The 19,302-nt window shown below is 44.6% G+C and overlaps 1 protein-coding gene and 1 long non-coding RNA gene across 2 annotated transcripts; one reads left to right on the top strand and one right to left on the bottom strand.

The window, feature by feature from the left end:
• Positions 1–716: 716 nt before the first annotated feature.
• LOC134174399 (uncharacterized) lies at positions 717–8,346 on the top strand. Its single transcript, XR_009968628.1, has 4 exons — positions 717–846; positions 970–1,063; positions 4,361–4,540; positions 7,109–8,346. It is a non-coding gene; the product is annotated as an uncharacterized LOC134174399 (long non-coding RNA).
• Positions 8,347–10,553: 2,207 nt separating this feature from the next.
• FUT4 (fucosyltransferase 4) lies at positions 10,554–15,100 on the bottom strand. Its single transcript, XM_062639338.1, has one exon. The coding sequence runs from the start codon at positions 15,083–15,085 to the stop codon at positions 14,003–14,005; it is 1,083 nt and encodes a 360-aa protein (XP_062495322.1). The 5' UTR covers positions 15,086–15,100; the 3' UTR covers positions 10,554–14,002.
• Positions 15,101–19,302: the final 4,202 nt, after the last annotated feature.

The following is a 19,302-nucleotide window of genomic DNA, read 5'->3' as shown; positions in this document are numbered from 1 at the left end:
CTGTTAGAGATCTGATGAACAAGTGAAGTGCATTGATCGATACCCACAGAGCAAATGAACCATGTTGTTTGGCTTTGACAGGAACCACTCAGTTTTCAAGAGCCTGCACACTCCAGCTCTCCTCACTGGTGTGACAGAGCAATTTGGCTGCTAGCCCACAAGCAAAGCGTTTCCCAAACAAAGGAAATCAATATTTCTATGTATCCATTCATGGACATACAACCCATTTAGAGTAAAACACTCATGCAGTTAACTGCATATGTGGTTGTCTCCATTTAGGAGCACAGCAATTTAATTACACCAAAAATATTGGAGGCTAGATGGAGATCTGGAAAAAATAAAACCCAGTTGTCAAACCTTTTGATCTCGGTCTCTTTGGGTGTGTTCTAAGGAAAACAGGCTGTCAGTGAGCAACAGTCTGATTATTTGTTCCTTGTCTGACTCCAGGAAGGGCACTGGAACAAAGGACCCAGTGTTCAGGTGAGCCCTGGTCTTGGGTGAGAGCCACCTGGCAATGCCTCGGTGCAGTGAGGACTGAGGTAACAACCTACCTCATCTCTGGAAAGGAACCAGAACCAAAAGTGACAGTTTATCCATGTACCCAACTGACAGGATTCAGCTGCCACCTGTAATAGAAGTACATAACAAACCAGAAGTATTATGATAGCCTGACCTGCTCATGGAGAAAGAGGAGTGTTGGGTGTACCTGGGCATTCGTCCAAACATGCCTTTTTCTATGCAGGCTTTGTCTCCGTTATCTGTGTTTATCTTACATTAGGACTGGATCACAGCAACAGAAGGTAATACACAGCCAGGCTAGAAAACTGATCTCAAATAAGGACAATGGTATGAAAACCGAGTCAACTGAGATCTGGGGTGGTCTCCGACCTTTTCCCAAGCTGACCCCATGGGTCTGAATTTCACTTCTGTAATTGAATTGCAAGTGTGTCTTCGACCCCTCTGTTCCAGGAGACACCGACCGTTTCAAGTCATGGATAAAATCCAAGATGCTGATTTCAATTCAATATGCCTTTGGGACCTGGTATGAGCTACCAAAGAGCCTGTGAGTCTTCTTGTTTAATGCTGTCTTATTTAAGTAGCAGTAGTAACTTTTGAGCTAGAAGACCACCCTTCCTATAAAAGAACATTTCTAGCTATGTACATGAATTACTCTTCAGGGCAGTTTTATCTCTAAAGCTGGGCTAAGGATTAGAGAAAGTTGTTATTTACTTTGTCAAGTTTCTTCTTTTCACTTTAACCCATTATTTTGAGGTTTTACTCTGGATACTCATCTATTGGAGAGCAAATTAATTCCCTATTAAACTTGAAAATAATAGAAGCAGCATCTTCAGAGATCAATAAAATCACTTCGTTTCACCCAAAATACATAGCAGTCTGGCCAAGAATGTGTGATGATGGCTCCCAGCATCACTGAGCAGCTCGCTGCATCACCGCTTGCTCCAAGAAGCAATGGTCCACTGGTCAGATCCACCTCCTCTTCCCCATGGTCATGAAGATCATATGTGCTTTTCCATGTGCTGACACAGACACATTCTCCATTGCTAGAGTGTGTCCCTGGGTGGCAAAGGAAACATAGCAGATGATGAGCAGAGCATCAGGTCATTGAAAATGCTGGTGCATCCCCTGAAAATCAGAACACAATGAGACATGACCAACTGACACCTCTTGTTCATGCAGGGTGTGCCTAAGTAGCGAGGAATAGAAGCCGGGGACTATGGGCTTCTCTGGCACTTTGAGCTTTTTTTGCTTCATTAGTTTGAAGGAAAATTCCGTAAAATTCTGCTGATAACCTATGCTGACACGTATTACTTCAGTTAAGAATCAGCTTGAGGTATTGAAAGAAAAGCTGCCCTTTAGCTTACTTTACAGCCCAGAGTCCCACAGGGTTGTACTTGTGATGTTAAGTACTTTGATTACATTTTTCATTTGATTCAAAGTTTACCCAAAACACCTTGTCCTCTGTACGTCATCCCACCGGAAAACAGCAGAACAAGTGGTTTTACTATTTGCATTCTGCAGTACCCGTTTCTTGACACAGCCAAGGTCCTTGTATTGCAGACCCATCTGAAATGCCATCCATGAGGTCATGCTCACTGCAAACAATGGCACACAGGGCAGTATTATTTCCTGCAGCCCCTGCTCTGTTTGTGTTGTTACTTGCACGATTGCACAGATCAAAGGGATGCAAAGCACTGGGAGTACCTAAACATATTACTGCATATTACAATATAAACTGTGTGATTGGAAAGAACAGTTTGACTTAATTCACTTTCTGCTGCTTTCAGAACAAACAGCACATCGGTGTGGTCCCTCTAGTTAGTTAGACTTGGCGCAGTCCTATTGCTGTGTCCACCAAGATGATTTCTGTGGCCCTTAGTGACATGGTTTAGTGGTGGACTTGGCATGGTTGGCCTCGATGATCTTGAAGGTCTTTTCCAACCTGGTTGCTTCTATGATTCTTCTGCAGCATTTCCATGTAGAATGTATGTCCATACACTCTCATGGCTTGAAGAAAATGAATTCAACAACAAGCACATAGCACGAGTTGCCTTTTGAGGAGACAATGAATATCTAGAGAAATATCTAGAATACTGTCCTAAGAGTCAAAGTCAGGAAAGATGCCATGGCTGGTCACGGGACTTTGAAACCCCTCAGGTAGCTCTCCCATGTTTTATATCAGACTTCGTGGAGGCTGAAGCATAGACAACTTCCTGTGACATCTTCACTAAAGCCATAGATTCTTTTAGCTTAATGCTAATGCTGAGTTTTCATCACACACACCAAGTAACCTGAGATGTAACTGAACTTACTTTCTTTTAGTAGAATAGAGAAATACATGTAAAATCAGATGATTGGCAGCCCTGGAAATTTATAGACTGCCTCGCTGGTGTTTCTTATCCTGCTCCAGTAAAACCAGACCAGCAAGATGCCACCAAAACAAATGGATACTTTTCCTTTGATCCATCAGTAACTTTTCAGAAGGATCAATACAGAAGGCTTTAATGTGCTCTAAACACTCTGCCTCCTGAAAGTAGCCTAAGATCAAGGAGATCACTCATGAGCAAGCAGACAGGAGACAGCCTAAACGATAGTCTTCCTGAGGTATTTCATGCCTCATAAAGGATGTATCTAGAGATACTCATGCTAATGTTTGGTTTGTGGGGCCAAGATATGATCTGCCATTGTACCCACCACTTTTCGGTGCACAGCCAGCATACCCACAAGTATTCAGACAGGCTGCAAGACGTAAGAGCATAAGGATGCCCAGGAGGAGCAAGCACCTCACGGAACTGAACAGTACAGTCAGGTCCATCTCTGCATCCTCTAGATAGATGTGAGCATGAGATCTGAGCCATCAGCACTCCCACACAGAGCTCACTGCACCCTCTGGGCGTTATGCATCTGCGAGAAGAAAGTGATTATAACAGATTATAACAGTCCAGATCCCTTTGCAGTTAAGCAGGATCAAGCAGGTGAATAAGTTATGGGAAGAGGCAACAGATGAGGGAGCGCTCTGAGGCAGCCAAGGATCAAACCTAAATTAGTGCAGAAGCAGCTGTTCAGAAAAAAAGTAGCTGAGATCTCTCCATCTCCATTCCTGCTGTTATCAATATTGTAGCCAATTTCGGTTTAAAGGGTAAGTTTTATTAAACTGAGTAAGCGATAGCAGATAAAACAGCGCTGGGTGCGCCAGGGAGTCCTCCCCTCCGCCCAAGTCGCGCACACGCGGTCCCTGGGAGGTGGTCCTTTCTTTTTCGGTTCAAGGCCCCAGCCAATCCTGTCGCCCCTCCTCACCCGGATGTTGACATGGCTCTTCCCCATTGGTTCCCTTTGTTGCAGGGGTCTCATTACCGAGAAGTTTCGGGAAGTTTCGAGAAGCTCCCAGAGGCTTCGAGAAGCGTCCACTGGAGCCTCCTCACCGTCGCAGCCCCCTCCCCTCCCCTCAAGCGTTGCAACAAGACACCACTTTGAGCCACCCAGCCCCCTTTTCTCTCTCACAGTCCTGTGCAACAATACAACTGACCTCCCCCCTCTTACTTACAGAGTACAACAGTTACAGAGTCAAAAGGAGTATTGTTTCACGTAACGACAGCCACAGAGAGCCTCCCTCCCCCCAAACTTCTTGATGAACAAACCCCACACATTGCACCTGCTACTGTCACATTATACAGTATATTATGGGAACATTACAGAGCAAATATGCAGTTTCTTCAATCTGCCGTTTAGGAACACCTGCCTTCTAGAAGCGCCTCTACTCTTTGGGTGTGATTAGCTTTGGTTAAGGCAAGGAGATACACTACTCATCTAACTTTTCATCTCACATTCCTTCTGTTTCCAGTCACTTGGTAACTCCCCAGCCTGGCTATCCACAATCCCAAAAGGACACGGAAACAGAGGAGCACATACTCTGTTGAGTATCCCAACCTGCCAGACCAGACTAACCTGCCCAAGCAGCTGAGCTGGTAAGAGGTAAATGAGAGCAAGATGGGGAAGATGGCCCACAGCAGAACTGTAACAGGTAAGTGCAAAGGGAGACACATCAATCACTAGAGCAATAGGAAGAGACAAAACATTTCAAACCGCATGAAGTCTATCTAAAGGCTTAAATAACATGTCTAGCTGCCCCACAGCCAGCAGACACTGCTTAAAGAGTCCATACCTTAGCCAGCTAGAGAGGTTTGACAGTTGTTGAGAGCTTGTAGAATTAAAAGACCATTGGCTATACAAAAAGGTTGGTTAAACTCACTTCTGCCCTTGAGGCATATTGGGAAGAGGATTTTTCCCACAGTATGTCACAAGTCAGTAATCAGTGCAAGGAAAGAAGCCTGTGCCTTGTGCATCCATAAAAGGGAGGAGCAAGATTCATCTTTCTTCTGAAATACTTGAGATGAACCTTAACTTGCTGTTCGTGCCCTGATGGTCCTACTGATGATACCCAATCTCATGGCTGAGTGGATCACACATCTTGCTTGCATGCTCTGGATAAAATTACTCCCAGATGTGAGATCCAAAAGGAATTTCCCTCCCAGGCCCTGACCTGGTCAGGTCACCAGGGCTGCTTGTCAGCTTCCCAGGCTCCTGCAAGCTTTGCATCTAACACATTTCTTTTACAGCCTTGGTGATGTCCTTGCTCTGTCCTGCTCTCTTCCAGCTGCTGCATACGGGAAAAAGCTTATGGGGCTTTTTCAGCTTGTTTCTGCAGGTTTGAGGCATGGGAACATTCTGATGCCATGAAAAAGTCTGCGCCTGTGATCAAAAGGGTCTCCTCTTGTGTTTCGTTGTGAAGTTCTTTGCATTCGTCAAATTCTTTAGGCAATGGTGTTCAAAACAGTACTTCAGCAGCTTAAAGAAAAATACCTTTGGTGGTGACATTTATCTTCTCCATCTCACACATGGAGTCAAACCCAGGTCTGCCACTCATTCATGCTACTGCAGTGATGGTACCCTTGCAAGCTGCTCGAGGATGACCTAAGCCAGTGGCCCAGAAGGGATCAAAGATGTCCCAAGCTTCAGCATCTGCCCATGCACTGTGTGGATAGAAATAGGGACCAGAATCCTCCCATTACCCTGTCTACCTGTCCTGGTGCTGCCCTCCAGCAAAGAACAGGCACAGGGTACATCTGTGAAGCCCTGTACAATGTATGCTGCAAGGGCTGGGCAGGATTGAATGGGGTAAGACGACAGAGTATTGTGGTGTGCATTAGACTTTGGACCACTCCTGACAAACACCAGTCATTAATGGTACTCCAGTATTGTTTCTCAGTGATCCGCAACTCACCATGAAGCAGAGCTGTAAGAACATGGGTCCTCCGCACTCCTTGTCTGTGAGCAGGAGGCCAGATTTCCTCTCTTCTGCATCAGCAGGCGCAACAAAACAATCTGTTTACTACGAACTCACCAGCTCCTGTGGATTATTCCTCACTTCATTAATTTCCTAATTATGAGAAACAGAAACGACTGCACTGTAATGACAAACTACAATGCAACTTCAGGCAAAGAGTCTGAAGGGAAAATTAAATACCAAAGGAATGGTTAGTTCTATAAACCTAGTTATTTCTTCAGTGTGGCTTTCTGAAGACGTAAGTTATCAGTACATAATGTTCCAAGCATGAAATGAAGCACCTCAGGAGGTAAAGGTGGGCATGCTGGTTTCCATCACTTGAGAGCCTGACCTTGTATCTCTAGTTATTCATTAACTCCAAAGCAGAAAGATACCTCTGACAGGAGAGGTTACTCACAAAGGGACTGCTGTGGAATCAGTGAAGTTCCAGGAAGTGTCTTTCCTGCTAGGGTTACTATGGAGATAGAACAAAAGAAACAAAACAGACTCTTTGGGGAGTTTTTTCATATTAATTGGGCTCTGCAAGTGAACATTTCAGTTGCTATCCCTGCCCTGGTTATCTTCTCCTTTTCTGATATTATTGATGTAATTGACTGCTTTCTTCTGCTGCTGCTGTGCAACCTGCACCTTCCTGTGCTGAGCATGGCCATCCTTGTCTTCCACTAGCTGTCATTACAAGATATAATGGGTATTTGATTGAAAGCTGAATATTCAGCACAAGGACAAGAATAAAGATATAATTTGTAGGATTCTGTTAATAACTTGACAGGGACTCAGCAGAACACTCACTTTTCAAATTCTGAACAAAGCATGAATTTTAGTGGTTAATTTTATCCATTACTAAAGGCAGATAAAAGCTGAGTGAAACCCTGTTCCCAATGACAGCAGTGCCAGAACTCCTACTGACGTTAAGTGTCAATGATCCCAGATAAACTAGCAATTCTCTAGGTGTGAAAAAGGACTGAAACCAGCCTGTGCCTTCCCTTGCCTTCAGTCATCTTTCTTCCTAAGGTTTAAGAAAGGTGTATGTTGGGAAGCATGATTAGGAAGATCTCTCTTCCTCCTTCCCTTTCCCTTCATTAACCCACTCCACACCTAAGCTCTCTCCTGAGCTCTCATGCTGGCTCTCACAGATCTTCCCCTTCCTTCAGCACTAACAGCATCATCCAGAATGAGGATAAGAAAGGGAGAGAAGATTGCAAGAGAAGAGACAGAGGAGCTGGTGGTAACCTTGTTCTCTTTCAGTCATGCAGGGGCAGAGGTAGAAACAACAGATAAACCCAGGATGCACGCAGCTGATTGCAGCTGTGTCTGCCTGGAGTATCTCTGCAAAACAGATGTGCCCTTGCAAAAGTGAGGATGAGTCCCAGAGGACCTGCCAGTGAAGCCTTGCAGAAACCAAGTCCCAATGCTTCAGACCAGCCCTATACTCACAAATAACTTGTTCACACCTACAGAGGAAACTTCCACAACAAAAACCTTCTGGTCCTTAGCTCAGTGCTATAAATCCACAAACTTCCTTTTCTCAGTTACACCAGTGAAATGTACTTTTTAAACTCTTGTCATTATTATAAAGTACTTTTGTAAAATGGCAGATTACATTTAATACCTGCATTTAACAATACAATCTGGGTTTGACACAGTGGCAGCACAACGGAATAAAATGCTACTCTGAAGAAGGGTAATTCAGGCTTTAGCTTGTCTCCAAAGGTTCACTGCAGAAAACATTCCTCATCACAGCTACTGTAACAGACAGGGTGGAGAACCTATGTTTTTTTTTCACTAAAGCCATGATGTGTAAAGCCTGATGGTGCTTTATCAGAGCCTGAGCCCAGCACGAATTCTGCTTTGATTAACGTTAACTCATTTTTTTCACTGCAACACACACACTGAATGAAGTCTTTGTGTTCATACTCCATCTCTACGATTCTATCATTGTGAGATAATATAGCAGTGGGAATCTTCTGGGATACCTGATAAAATAGTCTTCACCAATAAATAGAAAACTCACAGCATAAAGTCTCAGCTTTAAAATCTGATGAGAAGTTTCACTGCAGGATGGCATCTCAGACAAAGTATTACTATAAAACATTCTTCTCTAGTTTCCCTTCAGCCTCTACTTGCATTTATCCCGACTACTGCAAAATACGATCAAAATTCTCAGCAAACATCCATATATTCACTTTTCCCTTCTTAGCTCTGCTTCTCCAAAGTGAGAAGCTCTTCTCTCCAGAGTGGAAAGCCATGAGAGCCACTGGGCTGTGCACGTTTGAGGAGCAACATGTGAATGACAGGGAAGTGAAATTAGCAATAAGCCAAGCAAAATGTAGGTTTGGGGCTGGAAAGGAAATAAACATGTTCAGAGCTCTGCCTTAATCTCAAGAGGCCATTCCTATTCAGAAACAGATGGAAGCATGAGCACAAGCATGATTCTGAGCCTATGTTCTCTCGTTTTACTTCGGACTGGAGTCAGAATTTCCAAGAAAGTTCTCTTTGTTCACAGTTAAGCATTAAAAATGGAAATCCATACTTTCCTGCAATTGCAAGCCTTTTTCTCTTATTACTTTTATTTTGGCATCATTTTTCCATTTTAAATCCAACTTCATCTTTTAGGACAATTATTTTTCTGTATCTCATGCAGTCCTGTTGTGCTTGCTTCAACAAATTGATCAGCTTTAATACTACACTAAGTAGGTTATTTGGCAGCATTACAAATGCACCAAATCTGATTATATTCACAATCTGATAATCTACACTCTCCATGTGCAATCATGTTTCTGCCTTCTGCTCACAAACAACACGGCCAATTTCCAGTCATAGGCACTCCTGTGATGAGGGTCTCAGAGCCAGAATATCCCACAGCATGGGCATTGATAGTGATCTGTTTCTTCCTGGACTGAGCTTCCCGTTATCCAAAATAGCTACAGCATCTTCCACACATTTGAGGATGCAAATGCAGAATTGTCTTCCATAATGCATGCAACCAACCCGTGGGCTGATTATGTTCAGAAGACAGTTTAATAAATAGAGAGAAAACCAAATTTCAAATTTTGGACCATCTTGTGATAGTTATTAAAAAGATACTATTAAAATATTGAGCACTACAGAAATAAAGCTCCATTTTAACCCTGTTTGCAAAATTTAAACCCATGCAGTTGTAATTCCAAGGACCTAAAATCACTGAAGGACTTTAGAGAAGTATTTACTCCTTAAGGGAAAATTTTTCCAATCCAAAAGGACTCAACAGCTTCAGGATGCTTCCTGAACACATTGAGCACCTTACCACCAACACTGCAAAACCCCTGCAGTTCTCAAAGCACTTCTCAAAAATAGGCTTTGTTTTCTCCCCTCACATATTCTTTGGGGTGAGAGTCTCAGGAATAACTGCTACTGTGCCAAATTTAGGCTTAAGTAATTAGCTCAAGAGCATAAAGCAAAACAGCTGCGGAATGCAGAACACACATAGGTACTCTGGCCCTAAGTATTGGTTTTAAACTGACCATACAGAAGAAAATACAGTTATACAGATCATAATTGTTAAACCAAGTTGGCTACAAGCTACACCTGAGTTATTCAAATAATTACCTTTTTTAGTGATTACAAATAGGCTTTTCTATTTGGATCCTGATATATCTTTAGTTAAACACCACCTAAATCCATGTTAACTCACTGTGTTCTCATCAACAGGTTTTAGACTGAGCCAGCTCTATGCTCCCTAAACAGAACTGTTTACACTCTTAAAACAAGTACATTCTGTATGACTGTTGGAAAGAGAGCTGTGCAACTGAGTTCAACCAGGTGTAACTCACTTTTTAAGGTCACCAAAGAAGCTTGAACAAATGGCACCCAGTGCTTGGCACCAGTTTCCCATATCCGAGTTCAATCACATCTGGAAAAACGGAAAAAAGCTGTTCCCCCATTCAGGCATGAGTAAGCAAGCAGTCAGGTTAAGCTCTACTCACCAAAGCTAAACACAGCGGGGATACAACATCAATCACCTGAGGGGGGGGAAGAGAGGACTGTAGCACTTACTCAATCCACAACATGTAGATGAGGCCCTTAGTGACATGGTTTAGTGGTGGACTTGTCAGTCCTGGGGTAAAGGTTGGACTTGATGATCTTAAAGGTCTTTTCCAACCGAGCTGATTCTATGGTTTTATGATCCTGGCTGGGCAGGAAATTTCAGGACTGCTGGAATTTCTCAGTACTATGCACCAAGCAGTGCAGAAGATGAGTAAAGAAAGAGGTACACAATCACCCATGCTGCAGGCGGTGTTAACTAAAGCTAAGGGAAAAGAAGTTTTGGGCCCTACCTGCTGAACATCAATATAAACACAATCTCAATTCCACGATGAAATTTAAGGATGGCAAAAATAAATGCAACCACAGCCAGACTCTCTGTAGGTCAAGAGACAGTTTGGTTTTGGGTTTGGTTCGAAATGACGTTTTTCCAGCAGACATCCAACTTCAATAAATGCTCCTTTTCATACGGAAAATACCTCAGCGCAGCCTCTCCTATGAAAATATTTTTCTCCTGGCACAACCAGGTTTCATTCCTAACCTCAGATGGTCTCGATACTTTGAGAACAATCAGCCACTTCTACTGATCAAAAAAACATGAAAAGAAATTCATTCTCTTTCAAAAGCAGCTTTCTACAGCTTTTGCAACACAGAAAACAAAATAAGGTCATTTTGAGCTGCTTCCTTGAATTTTATTGAGTGTCAAACTGAATAATTAATACAAAGTTACTTCATTCTATGAAGATTAAGAGACATTACAGTATAAAATTCCCTGAGATACAACATGTAACTTGAAGGATCATGTGCTTCTCTGTTCCACTTCCACCACAATCAAAAAGGAATACCATTTCTTCACCTTATAAAAAACAGAAGGTGATCATCTTCCTTTCTCTCCCTCCACCACAATACTTTAAGGCATGGAAAAACACCCACTTTTAAAAAATGTATTCAAAATGTTTTTTTTTACTTAAAACATAAAATCACTTTACTTAATTTTTACAGACGGATTATATATATCCTTCAATACCTTGTGGAGCCTGGTACCTTATCTACAATCCAATTTGCTCAGGCAAACTTTTTATTCATCACTGTACTTGAGCAATATAAAGTAAATGACAAAAGCCAGCCCTTAGTTTATGAGTACACTATTAGCCAGTGGAGTGGGTGAGCCAGAAACCAAAGTAGATTTATAGAGATGCTGTATTACTGACTTATAAGCAGCTGCAAGGGCTGAATGTCTAAAGGGAAAAATGTGCAATGGTCACACAAGGCTGATGAAACAAGAGGTTTCTTCTCTCCCAGCACAATTGCTCTGCAATAATTATTACAGGACTGCAGTCTTCATTATACAATTCCTGAAATTACTCAATGCAGCACATACAAATACAGCACAGTTGAGACCACCTTATTCAAACACAATGCTTTAATTATTGCATAGCTCTTTTCTGAATGTTACAAACCTCGAGTTCATCAAAGATTTCAAATGGTTTTCTTAGAGAGGAGGAGGAAAAAAGCATGGGTTGTGATCTCTGGAAATTCCCATGCTCCCATGCTCCTGGAGCTTGCTCTCCTGCCTGAGGCATTGCTAATGATTACACAGAACTGTGTGCCTGGAAACTTTCAGAAAATGCTTAAAGATTTAGGAGGACTGGAAAAAATGCACTAGTTTCAGCAGACTGGTGCAAAGTAGTGTGATCTTCAGTATCAGCTCACTTTTAAAACCTGGGTTTTGTATACTTTATGTGAACTGCCCATGGCAGGGGATTGGAACTGGATGATTTCAAGGTCCTTTCCAACCCAAACCATTCTATAATTCTATAAACTGTGATAAAAACTGAACAGTATAACAGGGTAAATCAAACGCAGACAGATTCTCTGATCCCGACACTCAGCTATTACTGTTGACGCTACACTTAAATCACACTTTTTATATTATCAGAACCAATCTTATGGGAGTAGTAACCACTGTTAGAGAAACAGATGAACATGCAATGAAGAATATGCTTTTGCTTTAATCACTTAAGACCTGTTCAAGTGAAAATGCAGCACCAGGGACCATCCCTGCTACACTCCACATCATGCTGTCTTAATTCTATCCCAATCAAATTTCTACAGTGAATCTGCCATTAACAACAGAAAGGTTCACAAAGTACTTTCAGCCATCCTTCCTTCCGCAAAAGCAGATGGAGTAAGCATAGAAGCCAGCGAGATCTGATCTGGTAAATCTGTGCAAATTATTAATGAACTTCATTTTTATTAGGGGGCTTGAGGCTTTGCTAGGTTTGGGCTTTTTTTTCTTTTCAGTAATCCTTGGTTCCATGCTTACCTAATCAAGGGGAACATCTAATTTAAAATAAATTACAGTAAGCTGCTATCTCATAAAAGCACCTATCCAACATCCCTTACTGCTTAAGGCAAATGTAATCCTGTTCTAACTTAAATATGACTCACAAATGCCAGTAAACTCACCTGTTCTGATGCACTCCTTGTGCTTGTAACCAACCTTCTTTTCCCACCTGTTCTGTGCCCATGATTTTACTCAGAGTGAAGTCTCTGGATAACTCCATGGATTATCCAGCTCCTTAAATAGGAGCTGGACAAATTCCATAGTCCTTTGTGCAGGACTTTTGTGGGCTATCATTTTTTGTCACCAAACATTACAATTGCGATGCGCAGGGAAGGCTAAGCTTCCTGAGGAACTGTAATCGCAACTGAAGTTTCTCTCTGGATGTCATCAAGCAAGATTATATATAACCAAAAAGTAACCATATACCTACTACCAGGAAGACTCCAGCAAAATGTCAGAGTCTGAAAGGGAATAATCACCATCAATGTTCCCTGTAGGTATTGACAGAAGGAAGTTTTGCCTAAGGAACCTATTTATTAATTAAAAAAACTGAGCCAGAAAAAAACCTCAAAACCAAAGGAAAACAAGTAGTGAATCGTTCCCTTTGGATACTCTTTCCTCACACAATCTGTATTATACCAACAGTCTAGATATTATTCTCTACAGTAATTTTCTTTTCAAAAGGCAGTGATTTGGGACTGGAGGATTCTGGGGAGGGTTTGGTAACTATTATTGTACAAACAGCAAAGAAGCACTCTGAGTAGTCTGTCACCTGGCAGAATTGATACAAATGCGTGCCATCAACCAAAACACTCGCAACACACCAGGACTGTCTACTGATACTGGAGAAATAACTTAGCCTTTCTGTACACATACTCAGTATAGTACTAAAACTCCCATGGTTCTGAGCCTTTCCCTGCTTTTTCCTATATGGCAGTAATTTTGCAGGGAAAAACGCAGATTCCTGTAAACATTTTCTAATTCCTGAATAAAGGAATGGTTGGAAATGTTCTGACTCTTTCTATAGTCTATCATGTCCTGTACTTAAGGTTCTTCTCCACTTTCATACAGGATAAATGCGCCTATGTTTTGGGTAGGCAGTGGAAGAAACACTACATCATCTGAGCTGTTTGCTCCACTCGGATCCACCCTCCCCATGCACTTTTTCCTAAATGGAATTATTATTTGGCTCAAAGCATTATTAGTTGGCTGCTGCAATTTCAAACATTGCTTAAAAGTGCTACCGTATCATTACATTCTTACATTCAACACTTGTGGCTCAGAATTTGTCTGCAAACAGCTTTCACGTGCATAACGTGCATCACTGGTTAAAAATATTCACTTTTGTCCTTGGAATACAGAAGGCCAGCGCTGGTCACGTATCCTCTGTAAGCAGAAGAAATGGTCCAGGAAGCTGTCACAGCCGACAAAATTGGTTGCAGATGTACAGCTGAAGAATTTGGCATCAGTCAGTTACGTCAAGCTGCGCACAAATGTAAAGGCTTCAGATCTGTACTACCTCTGGAGATTCAGCTTTGCTCTTGAAGAATCATCTTGCCCGATGTTCCTTTGTCCTTCCATAATTTTGCACTTTAATAAAGATCTTCCTTTTGCAGGCTTTTCACAGCTTGTTTACCTGTAAGCTTCTCTTGCTGATGACAACTTCTGTGCACTACCTCAGTTAACGATCTCTGAGACCCGTCCTTCCCTACGCCTTGGTGCAGCCCACTGCCGGCACAGGCTGCCCAGGCAAACCTCATCCTCCAGGAACGTCAGCTTTCAAACCAGCTGGCCAGGTTTCGTACAGTCTTGATTTGATTCCCGGCTGCCTTCACGGCCTTGCAAACCTTGCAGAGATGCTCATCCCAGAAGGAGGTGACGTGGACTTCGTACTTCTTCCTCCAGGTAAAATACTTCCTGTAGTTGGGTTTGTTTTTATCAAGGAACTTCAGGTAGGTGGCCAGCAGCCGGGGGCTGGGGAAGTCATCGACGTGGATGAAGGAGTCGCGGGGGATGAAGCGCTCGTAGTTAGCCCTGCGGGGTCCGAGGACGACGGGCACGGCGCTGGCGGCAAAGGCGTTTCTCCAGAGCTTCTCAGTGATGTAGTCGGTGTGCTGGGAGTTCTCGAAGGCCAGGTAGAACTTGTAGGCTGAGACGGTCTCCACCACGCCGCCCTCGGACAGCGTCAGCCCCCTTGCCCCATATACATCAATGGCGAGGTACTCCTTCAGCTGGCGGTAGTAGCGCACGCGGGCGTGCTCCTCGTTCCAGTTGCTAATGACCCAGGCCACCAGCCGTGTCTTGCGGGGCAGGACGAAGGGCCGGGGCGCAGGCGGGGTGTAGAGGTACCCATAGGGCACGAATACATCCGAGTCCCGCCGGTAGGACATGGTCCAGTTGAAGAGACCGGCCAGTCCTCGCAGGCCGGGCGAGTGCGACGGCGACTCGAAGTTCATCCACACCCAGATCTGCCGCGGCGGCCGCGGCGGGGGCCCTCGGGGGAGCCCCTCTGCCCCGTGCAGCGCCAGGTCGCGGTGGTGGAAGAGCACCGCCTGCGCCTCGCCGTAGCTGCTGCGGTCGGCGCTGAGCCGGCAGCCCGTGATGTTGTAGCGCCGGTGGCAGTCGGCCATGCGCCGCGGGCGGCCGAAGGGCTCCCACCACAGCAGCACGGTCACCTCGCCGCCGGCCTGCGCTCCCCCCGCCGCCTGCGGCGGCCCCGGCTCCGGCAGGCGGGCGTACAGGGCGAGCGCGGCGGCGGCGCCCAGCACACCGGCCGCCAGCGCCCACCGCCGCCTGCGCCAGCGCCGCGGGCAACCGGGCTGGCCGGCGGGGCGGCGGCGCGGGGCCGGCTCCATGCAGGCCGCCCGCTGCCGCCGCTCTGCCCTTCGCGGCCGCCGCGGGGCAGGCTTGGGGCCGGGCAGCGCATGCTGCGGCTGGGGCTGCGCCCGGGGCTGCTGCCACCGCTGCCTCTCCGCGCCCACCCCTTGCCCTGGCGGCGGGGAGGTGCCGCAGCCGGTGCCACCCCGCCTCCCGGCCATGCCGGGCCGTCCTCCGCTGCCGGCCGCATCCCCGCCGCCTACCGCCTTCCGCCGCGCCCCGCCCCGGCTGCCGCCCTGCCCCTCCCGCGGGGGACAGCGGTCCCCAGCGCCCTGCAGGGCCGCAGCCCGCACCGTGAGGCAGTGCCGCCGTGGCAGCGCCGGGGATCGAGGAGGTGCCCGCGGGCCGCTGCGGGCCATGGAGACCTGGCGGTTACTGAGGTGATGGTCACTGCCTTGCTCCACGGCCCCGCGTTGCTCAGCCCCGTTTCGGGGCTGCAGAAGGAATTTGTGTCTCAGCACTCGGGCAGAGCCCAGCCCAGCAGAAGAAGGGGTCAGGGGATGGTGCACAGGGGGCTTCAGTGAGCTGTGGTGGGTTGACCCTGGCTGGAGTCCAGGTGCCCGCCAAAGCTGCTCTGTCACTGCCCTCCTCAGCTGCAGAAAGAGCAAGCAATGTGGACCAGAGAATGCCCATGCACTAGGATAGGTTGGGAACATTCTGGCTGATAAAAAGCCATGAATGAACCGAGATGAAAGTAAAGCAAGTCTCCTGCTGCGCAAGATATCCATCAGACAGATAAGTAATTATTTCCCCACTGGTGGAGCAGTTCCTGGAATACTGTCTCCAGTTCAGCTTCCCAGTTCAAGAAGGATGTTGAGAATATGGTGCAGCGGAAGGCTACTGAGATTATGAGAGACCCTAGAGCATACAAGCTAAGAGGAGAGGTTGAGAGATGTAGTATTGTTTAGCCATGTGAAGAGGAGGTGATGGGATGATTTAATGGGAGCCAGCAAATACCGGAAGGTGAGTTATGAAAGTAATGGAGCCACTACAAGAAACAACCACGACAAATTCCGAGTTGCAAGGTTCAGGGTTAGACATTACGAAAAGCTTCTTCTCCAAGAGGGTGGCACAGCACTGGGACAGGCTGCCAGAGGTGGTGTGCAGTCTCTATCCTTGAATATTTTCAACATCTTGGTGCTAGTCCAGCCAGCACCTTGGTGAGCACCTTGTTTAGTGCTGGTAATGATGCTCTTCTGAGTTGGAGGGTGGATTAGTGACCCCCAGAGATCACTTACAAGCAATGATGTGTCTTGGAGCAGGGGCAGTAAGACACTGACTATAACCACAGCTGTTGGCATTTCTTATGTTTTATGAGTGCTTAATGCACAGACAACAGAAGCCTGCGAGCGTTTTTGTGTACAATTAATAAATTTATGGAAGCACACAACCCAGTTACTAAACTAACACCAACATCACACGGAAGTGTTTATTTTTCAGGGGTAAACAGGCTTGAATCACTTTTTTCACTACTACAGAGGTAAGTCACAGGGCCTTGATCTATGTGGGTATGTAAAACCTGTGCTGCAATCCAAATGGTCAGCAAGAATTTATGGCTGCCGTAACGCTGCCTGTATGAGAGGACCATGGATCTCTGCTGTTGGATATGAAAATGCACAGTGTCAGAGCTAGAAGCTCTCCATGTCTCTGCAAACAGTCTCTGAACTGTGTGAATCGATCTTAGTTCACTGAAGCGAATGACCTGGCGGAAAAAAGTTTCAAGCCTATCTGATACACTTACAGAGCAGCTCTGTGAAACAGAGCTGGACAATGTGATTTTCTGGTAACCGTATGGGTTTGTAGGTTATTTCTTCTTGCTGAACTCCAAGTTTATCAAACTTTCTCTGTACTCAAGTTCTACAAGCCAAGATGTCAACCCTACTTTCTAAATTACCATTGTCTTCATGCGTGTGATAGCCAATAGCAGCAAAAAAAAAAAACCTCTTAGTGCAATGAACATAGCACTTGTCTTGACAAGTAACAGTGATTTCAGCCAAAAAATGGGAATCTGGGAAAATTATTTTGCCAGTGTAGAAAACTGCAAACAAATGTAGAAGCTAAGGGAGAGTCAAATCCTCTGAGGCCACGATCTGCACCAAGATTCAGTCCAGGGCCCACCCGACACAGTGAACACTACCTAAAATGAGCACAATCCCTAGTCTGCCTTAATTAAAGATTCAAAGTTGTCCAAATGCTCTCCTGTTAGTAATTTTATTTAGACATTTTTGCAGATAATGTGAGAAATCTGGCATCCATGAAAGTCAGTGGAAGAACTCAAGCGACTTCTGTGGAATTCTGATTCACTCAAATTTGATTGTATCAGCTGCAATGGCAGTTCTGGTTTTCCTTCAGGAACTTACATTTCAGCACTGATAGATGACTTTGGAGGAGTCTTTGTCTGATCAAGTTTACATTTGCATTTCTTGAAGATTTAATGCTAAGCTATTCCAATTCCAGAGCTTAGCCAATTACATGGATGGTTCCAGGCGGTTTGTGAAATTTCTCAGGACAACTCAACATGGAAGTCTTTACAAGCCAAGTGGTGACAAATATGGAAAAAAGAATATATATGCTTTCCTTGTGAAGGATTAATAGCAGGAGTTGGCTAGTTCTGCTTTGTTTGCAGTCTCACAGTGAAACTTCAGTGTTTCATGTTCAGCTGCACTGCAGTGGCCCCTCTTTTAGGGTTATTGTCATACGGGAACAAACGTGCTGAATTATTTAGCACGAGATCAGAACAAGGCTTTCTGTATTCATCAACACATTATCAGCTAATGCATTACACTGCACACTGAACAAAGCTACTACTGAAAGCCACAGTAAGTTGTGATGGTATATACAGCATGGAAACCCAGTACTGTAACATTTCCTATGTGTTTTATTACGGCAAATAAGAGATCATTTCAAGATGAGAGGAGAGGACAGGAGCCCAAAATGTTCCTAGTAATACTGTCACCATAAGTTCATTTTCATGTTACACCCACTTCTGCAGAGACTAAATACATGTTTACATTTACATGTTGTGTATAGTCCACTAGTTCAAAAGTTTTTATAGAATTTATATCTAGAACACGATGAAATATATTCTTATATTCTGTAATCTTTACAAATTACAGATCCAATTGTTTTGCTATTGCTGTCTGCCTTCAACCTCCTCAAAATGTGGGAGATGACAGCACAGCAATGTATTTGTTAGATATTCATCATAGTCCCTATAGAAAGTAATGATAGGTGTGCCTTCCTCTAAATCCAGCAGCCCCTAGAAATGTTGGTGTAGTAAACTTACAAGCAAGAGGTGATGTGTTGCTGTAGAGTGAGGAATACAGGGAGTGACCTCACCATCATGACCAAGGTTAGAAGTGAGGTGTCCTCAGACCTGTGTGTGGGTGACTAGTTTCTTTCTCCTTTTAATTCTTATTTCTCTCCTAGGGAAGAAATACCAGCCTGGCAGTAACCACATCACCTCCAGTTTGCCTGATTTTTTCTGTAAGACACCACACGTTCATGGCATGATCACCATCTGCTACTCTGCACTGGTGATGCTTTGTCAAGCAGTTTTGTTCACTCTGACTCGAGACAAACTCCACAAAGTGCAATGTGGTGAAGGCTCAGTAACATTACCAGATGCCTGCAGACCTTCCAGAGGGAACACACCTGGTTTTGTCTGCTCTGGAGGTAAGCCAGCCCCAGGAGATAGCTCTGTGGACTAAGAACCACACAGACTCCTTGGTACTGTACACACAAACTGGGGAACTGTGGTTTAACTGCTCTGTGGAAACCTCAGTAAGCTCCAATGGTGCTTATAGCCAGAGATTTAAAATAAAATACTGAATCTGTTGCAAAATAGAAAAATATTTGGCTTATTTGAAGGTTAAATGTTTGCTGTTTCTAACAGCAGTAAATGTTTTCTCCTAGCGCTTCCCAGCTGGCTTCATCTTCTACTCTGACTCACTCTGTTTTGTCACGCTTGAAAAGTATTAAAGCCTAAAAAAACGTCCTTGATATTATTTGTCAACTCTTGCAAACACAGTTTAAAAGGTACTGGAAGATGTGGTTGTGTTTTCAGCCACAGCTATCAAGCCAGACATTCTGTCAACCAGGGAAACCTTGTGAAGTTTTTTATCCTAAGAAAACGTGATCAGCTTCAAAGAGTAGGAGGATGCTGTCTGGTAGCAAAATGACACTAAGAATCACT

This window comes from Pezoporus occidentalis, unplaced genomic scaffold (assembly GCF_034315485.1).
Source record: "Pezoporus occidentalis ecotype Australia unplaced genomic scaffold, CSIRO_AGI_Poc_V1 ctg6, whole genome shotgun sequence".
Taxonomy (NCBI): domain Eukaryota; kingdom Metazoa; phylum Chordata; class Aves; order Psittaciformes; family Psittacidae; genus Pezoporus; species Pezoporus occidentalis.
This window is presented reverse-complemented; position numbering and strand designations above follow the sequence as displayed.

Excerpts from the sequence above, each read along its gene's own strand:
- FUT4 (XM_062639338.1), bottom strand. The coding sequence starts at position 15,085 with ATGGAGCCGGCCCCGCGCCGCCGCCCCGCCGGCCAGCCCGGTTGCCCG.